General features: G+C 49.2%; 1 protein-coding gene across 13 annotated transcripts in view; it reads right to left on the bottom strand.

The window, feature by feature from the left end:
• ASAP3 (ArfGAP with SH3 domain, ankyrin repeat and PH domain 3) overlaps positions 1-5,960 on the bottom strand; it is a 45,291-nt gene extending 39,331 nt beyond the window's left edge. For 3 of the 13 annotated variants that reach the window (XR_002779722.1, XM_023529144.1, XM_023529150.1), the window contains exon 1: positions 5,700-5,957. Coding sequence is in view for 12 of the 13 variants with exons in the window: in XM_023529144.1 (XP_023384912.1) it covers positions 5,700-5,828 (129 nt within the window). In the remaining variant the exon portion in view is untranslated. Of the gene's footprint in view, positions 1-5,699 lie in introns of all 13 variants that reach the window. The other 10 variants (XM_023529140.1, XM_023529147.1, XM_023529151.1 and 7 more) reach the window with 6 other exon arrangements.
• Positions 5,961-6,308: the final 348 nt, after the last annotated feature.

A 6,308-nucleotide genomic window follows, 5' to 3' on the forward strand; every position in this document is an offset into this window, starting at 1 on the left:
ATCCACTCACTTCTCTCCTCCACCAATCATGGCCCTCTCCACACCACCATCATCTCTTCCATGAACAACTCTTCCGCCTCCTCCAATCTAGTCTCTACACAGAAACGGATGTCTTCCTGAAATATAAACTGGAACACGTTGCTTGCCTGCAAAATGAAATCCACACTTGCTACCACCGCCTAGAAGGTTAAATAGAAGGTAGCCCCTTCTTACCCCTCCAAACTCACCTGGCGTTTCCCTTCCATTTGCACATTGCTGTGCTTCTGCTCCTCGAGCCCCTTTTCAGTGTCACAAATATTTTAGGCCCTTTACTGCCTCAGGGACTTTGCCTAAGCTGTTCCCTCCTTCTGCGCACCATTATGCTCTATTCATGCTCCTTTTTAGTTTTCTTCTTTTATTTATTTTGTATTCAACTAATATTTTCTGAGCATCTCCTATGGTAAATGCTATGAATACAATGGTGAGATAGATTCTATTCTCATGGAAGTCAAAAATCTAGTGAGAAATCAGATTTTAATAAAAGAATTATACAAATAAATGAAAAATTCATCTAGGACGTGTGCTGACATAGGGCTATTAGGGATAACTGAGCTAAAGTAAAAATGGAGAAACAAGTTAGAAGGCCACTACACAGTTCCAGAGGAGAGGTAAGCGGGGCTTGGACTAAAGAAGGGGTGTAGAGAAATGCGTAGACAGCAGAGATGCTTAGAATGTAAAACTGGTGACTCTTGGTGATGAATTGTGCATGTGGAGGTATGAGGCTTCTGGCTTGTACAATAATAGAGGGAGGTACCACTCACTGAGAAAGGAACACTGGCAGGGCCAGCCTGGGGGCACGGTCAAGAGTGTGGTTTTGGACATGTTGAGAAGTCCAAGTGAAATAGCCAAGTGAACAATCAGATATGAGCATCTTGGGCTGGAGGTACAAATGTGGGAGTCACATAAAGATGAGAAAAGACTAAAGCCCTGGGTGTGGGTGAGATGGCCTGTGGGGAGAGGCTAGCATGTTAAAGAGACGAGGACACAGGACCAAACCTCAAGGAAGGCCTTGACCAGAAGGATGAGCCTTCATGCCATTTATCACAACATGCAATTACTGACTCATTTGTTTCTTGACTGCCTGTCTTCCCTAGAAGGCTGTAATCTCAGTGCAGCGAAGACTGTATCTCTCTTAATGAGCCGTGTGTCTATCCAGTGCCTAATATGGGACCTGGCATGGAGCAGACCCCAAGCACTATGCTGGCTGCTATGTCCCTCAGTGGGGCCGGCCTCGTCCATACCCACATGATTGATTCCACTGGTCTCCACTGCCCAGCAAAAAGCCCAAATGCCTAATTGGCATTCAGGGCCCTCCAAGTCGCGCTGCACTCCCTGAGTTCTCTAATACATCTTTTTCATTCCTTTACACATGCATTTTCCACACTGTGATTCCCCTATACCTGGATAACTAGATGGGCACAAAACAGGATGAGCATAGTGCTCTCCTTGTATCCTAGATTGGGCCAAATAAAGCCGAATTGCAGTGGCTATGTGGGGGAAACTTTCTAGGCCCTGCCCCTCTTCTCTGAGAAGCACATGCCGCCACAACGTAAGTCTCCATCCCATGTTTACCCCCCGGGACCTCTGCTGATGAAACCAGGGTGGAGACCCAGCTTCTGGAACCAATCCTAAAGTTGGGCTGGGCCATTAACCTCTATGCCAGGAACCTGGAAGTGGCACACAAGACTGGCTTGGTTACCTTTAGGTGCTGGACCAGTGAGGTCACGTGAATATGGGGGCTGGAGCACCTGTCTTCCCCAGAAGACTGTGTTATTCCCTTTGGGGCGTGTGTGATGACAAGTGATCAAAAGCACTGTTTAGATATGCAGAAAGAAATAGAGGCGCAAGACAGTGGGAATGATAAAGCAGTTGCCTTTGTTCCTGACGGCTTCCCAGCCTCCACTGAGGCCCTGGGGAGTTTCCAACCTCCAGTGGCTCCCTGGTGATGTCTACTTTTAACTGACTGCTCTTCAGTCCCCATGAGGTACCTCTAGTTCCTTAAAACAAATTTCCCTTCAACGTAAAAAGCTTGAGAGGGTTACGTTTCTTGCAAACAGTTTCTAAGATTACCTAGTTTTTGTTATTTTCTTTAAAACAAATATTTCATTTTTTGATAAAACAAATATAGACACATGACAAAGTAGAATGTAAAATTCACAAAAATATTAAGAATTAAGAATGAAATCTTTTCTAAACTAGAATCAAAAAAGCAAAAATCACAAAGGAAAAGATAAATTTGACTCCAATATTTAAAACCATGCGTTATAAAACCTGACGCCAATTTAGGTGATTATGCCCCCTAACTACCGCCCCCTCATGGATATACATTTTCTCTGAGGACACACGTTAAGAAGTATGCACGTTTCCATGGCAATTACCTCTGGGGAGAGTATAGGGATTGTGAGACATGGTCAGAGGTGACAGCCTTTTCGGTTATGTTTAATATTTCTTAAATTAAAAATGATTATGTCTTTTGTGAAATTAAAACTTCATTAAATCTCAAAAAATATATATAAAACACAAGCCTTTGAAGATCTATTTGTGGTGGACTGCTTCATCCAAGGCCCACTAGATGATTTAAGTTCACTAGTAGTCTGAGATGCACGCTAAAGCATGAATTCTCAGGACTGGTCAGAATGGCTTACTTGGTTCCTGAATATGCTCTCTTCCCACCAGTTTCCAAATTCACTCACGTATCATCTCCACTTAATGGAGTTCTATCCTTCAAGACCCACCTGGAAGTGTCGTTCCCTCCAAGAAGCTCTCCCTGATTGCACCAGTCCTCACTGTTCTCTCTTGCCCCACTCCGCTGACCTCTTTGGCGCTGATTGTACCTTTCTCTCAGGACAAACTTAGGGTTCCTACTTATCTCCCTCAGATAAACTACATCTCCCCAACCAGCCAGCAAACAAAAGCAGTATCTTTATGTCCTTGGTGCCTAGCACAGAGATGGCATGGAGAACTGGCCAGGCCTTGAAGTCAGACAGACCCACTGTGTGACATGAGGCAACTGCCTTAACTTCCCTGGGCCCATTTTCACCTGTGTTATTGTGAATATTAATGAGATGATGGATGTAAAAGGATCCAGGACAGGAAGAAGAGGGTTGACAGAATGATTATCTGTCTTAATACTCCCTCATATTTGTACAGTGTTTCACAATTAAAAACAAAGAACTTTTTAACAACACAGAGAGGTAAGCAAGGAGGGATAATTAGACCCATTTTAAGAGTGAAATAACTGAGGTTCAGAGAAGTTACATAGGGAGGACAGGCAGCTGGAGTTTATTAGAAGGACAGCAAATAGGACCAGGGGTTAGAAAGTTTGGGTAGAAACGCCGATTCTTCCCCTACCCAGATATGGGAGCTTCGACAAGTCTCTTATACTCTCTGGACATCAGTTTTCCCATCTTGAACGAGAGCATTCCTAGGTGATTTCCATTTTAAAGGGTCCTTCAGCACTGACATTCTAGTTTGACCTGTCCAAGATTGCAAAAAAAGGGCTTCAAGTCTCAAGACGGAGTCCGTAGTTACTCCTAGGAAACCAGCTGGAACTGGAAGGCTTGTTTTAAGAATCAGTTGCATTTTGACTCAGGCAAATTCACCTCCTTCAAGCCTGGGAGTGGTTTATCATAGCCAGAAAAGGCAGTGGGGTAACGCCAGCATCAAACTACATGTAAATATAAACACGAATACAAAACCAAACAGGAAACCTCAGGAAAGTCCGATCCAAAGGTCAGATTCTAACTCTTCGGAAAGTGAAATAGTGACGAGAAAAGCTGTGTTTGGGTGCCACAGGCTTTCAGTTGTGAAAAGGAACCTTGCACGCACCAAATCAAAGTCCCAAAGGCAAAGGAAACAGGGTTTTGTCAGGTGAGAAGTGGGGCAAAGCTGACCAGAGCCTGCTGCGGCTCATTCCAAGGGCTCCCTCCACACTGACCCCCAGACACACACACAAGTGCTTACACACACCAAGCCAGGCAAGGCCAGATGCACAGGCACAAATCGGCATTTCTGACTCTGGAGAAGAGTTCATAGTACAGCCCCTTCTACTCCTGCTCTGATTTAACATTTTAATGAACAACCAGAGAAGAGGGTGAACTGTGACAGCCTTAAGGGTGCCGATGGCACTGAACACTGAACACTTCTGGGTCATGAAATGCGAGATTGTGAAGATAAACTTCAGTAGGCTCCCCTATCCTCAGGCTATGAGGCATTTTCCCTATGAACCTCCCAGTAAAATATAATCTACATTCATAGGCGGTGAACTCCAACCTATTGGTTCTGCCCAAGGAAGGAAGCCAAAAGTCATTGGCTACTTCTTATTTTAATTAAAATCTGTACCCCTACTCTGTGCAAAGCACTAGGCTGGGTTCTGTGAGAGAAATGGACAAAAGGGAACCAGTCACTGTCTAGAGATGTCCATCAATTAATCTGATCATCATTCCATTTATCAAGATGCATGCTTTGCACGCATTGCCTCATGTAAGTAATCTCATAGCCCTGTGAGGTAAACATTATTATCACCATTTTATAGATGCCAAAAGTGGGGCTCAAACAGGTCAGGTCACATGCCCAAAGTCACACAGCTGGCAAATTGCAGAGCCAGAATTTGAACACAGGTCTGCTTCCCCTAACGTCAATGCTCTTTCCACAATCCTCCGTCACCCCTACAAAGCAGTACACACAGACTCTGAGATGGGGTGCAGCCTGCCAGAGAAAAGGAGGAGAAAGAGGAGGAGAGATTTCCCAAGACATTGGCCCAGGCTATTATGAACTATTGAGTTTCGTGTTGGCCACACAGTAGGTACTCAGTACTCTTATGATGAAAGGTGGAAGGTGAGAACTGCCACTGAGGTCCAAAATGTCACCAAAATTCAGGGCATCCTCTGAAAAGGAGCTACAAAAACACATTATTCTCGGTTGGTCCCCAAACACAAGGTGTCTGCCTTAGAATAATCCCTTCAGGGGAGGCCTGGGAAAGTGCGGCAGGTCGAAGAAGAGGAATGAACTGCAAAGAGCAGGGGAACGGGGTGGGGCAGCCTGCAAGGGCCAAAGAAAAGGCCTGGGACGCGTTGCTGTTGCCGGGAAAGACAAAGAAGAGAGGGGAGGGGAGAGGAGACGAGAAACTTTCCAACGGCCTGGCCAAGGTGAACCCCAGCTCCTGGCGCCTTCTCATTCGCATTCATTCCACAAACACTGGCCAAATCTCGGCGCCAGCAGCCAGGGGGATGGGACCTCCCCGCAGCCGGGGAGAAAGAAGTTCAGGACTGAGGCGGGTAGGCCTATTTCCCAGAAGGGGAGTGACTTGGGGGCCAAACTTGTGGGGCTCCAAAGACGAAAACCCAAACAGATGAAGTGAGGCGCTGAACAAAAACATATGCGACGGGGCAAGTCACCAAGAGCGTTGGGGATATGTCCTCTGACCTGTAAAGTCTGTCATCGAGGTGACCTCGAGGTCCCCCACAAACGGTCCCTCGGGCCCTCCCCTGGCTTGGATGGCGAGGACGCGGATGTTTGAGATGCACTCGGTTCTCAGAGATCTAGGGAGGGGGCAGGTTTCTGGGGGAGCGGTAAGAGCCATTGCAGCTCCGGTCACGCCTATGAACATCAAGGCAAAGCCCCGCCAGGACTCCCGATTCCTCCCGCATCAGCCCCCTCACCTCCTCTCGCGCCAGTGCCGCCCCCCGGCACCGGGACATCTTGGCGGCGAAGGCGGCGGCCCCCGCCGGGGAGCTGAGGTCCTCCGCGGTGACGGCCAGGAACTCGGCGACGCTGAGCTGCTCGGGCATGGCGGGCGCGGGGCGGGGGCTCCGGGGCTGCTGGAGCGGGGCGCGGGGGGCGCTCGCTACACAGCACTGGGCTGGCCTCACAGCCCTTCGCGGGCGCCTTCAGGGCCTCCGCACGCCCCACCCACTCCGCGCCGCCCCGCCCCGCCCCCGACTGCCTTAGCCCGGTACCGCCGAGTTCCCTCGCGTCCCCGGAGCCTCAAGCTTTGCCACCCCGAGCTCTTCTCCGCCCCGCGCGGGCCTTCCAGCCTCTCCGCACCTTAGCCAGGACAGCTAGCCCCGCCCCCTGGCCTCCCGGCCCCTGAGAGCTCCGCCCCTGGCTCGCTGCCCCGCCCCAGGCCCCTCAGTCCCACCCCAGACTCCTCCCCTTTCCCCCTTGGGAGCTCCGCCCCTGGCCCAATGCCCCGCCCCTGGCCTCTCGCTGGGCTCCTCGGCCCCTCCTCAGGCGTCGCCGCCTAGTCTCCGGCCTCCGCAGAAACTCCC

Source organism: Pteropus vampyrus, unplaced genomic scaffold (assembly GCF_000151845.1).
Source record: "Pteropus vampyrus isolate Shadow unplaced genomic scaffold, Pvam_2.0 Scaffold36, whole genome shotgun sequence".
Taxonomy (NCBI): domain Eukaryota; kingdom Metazoa; phylum Chordata; class Mammalia; order Chiroptera; family Pteropodidae; genus Pteropus; species Pteropus vampyrus.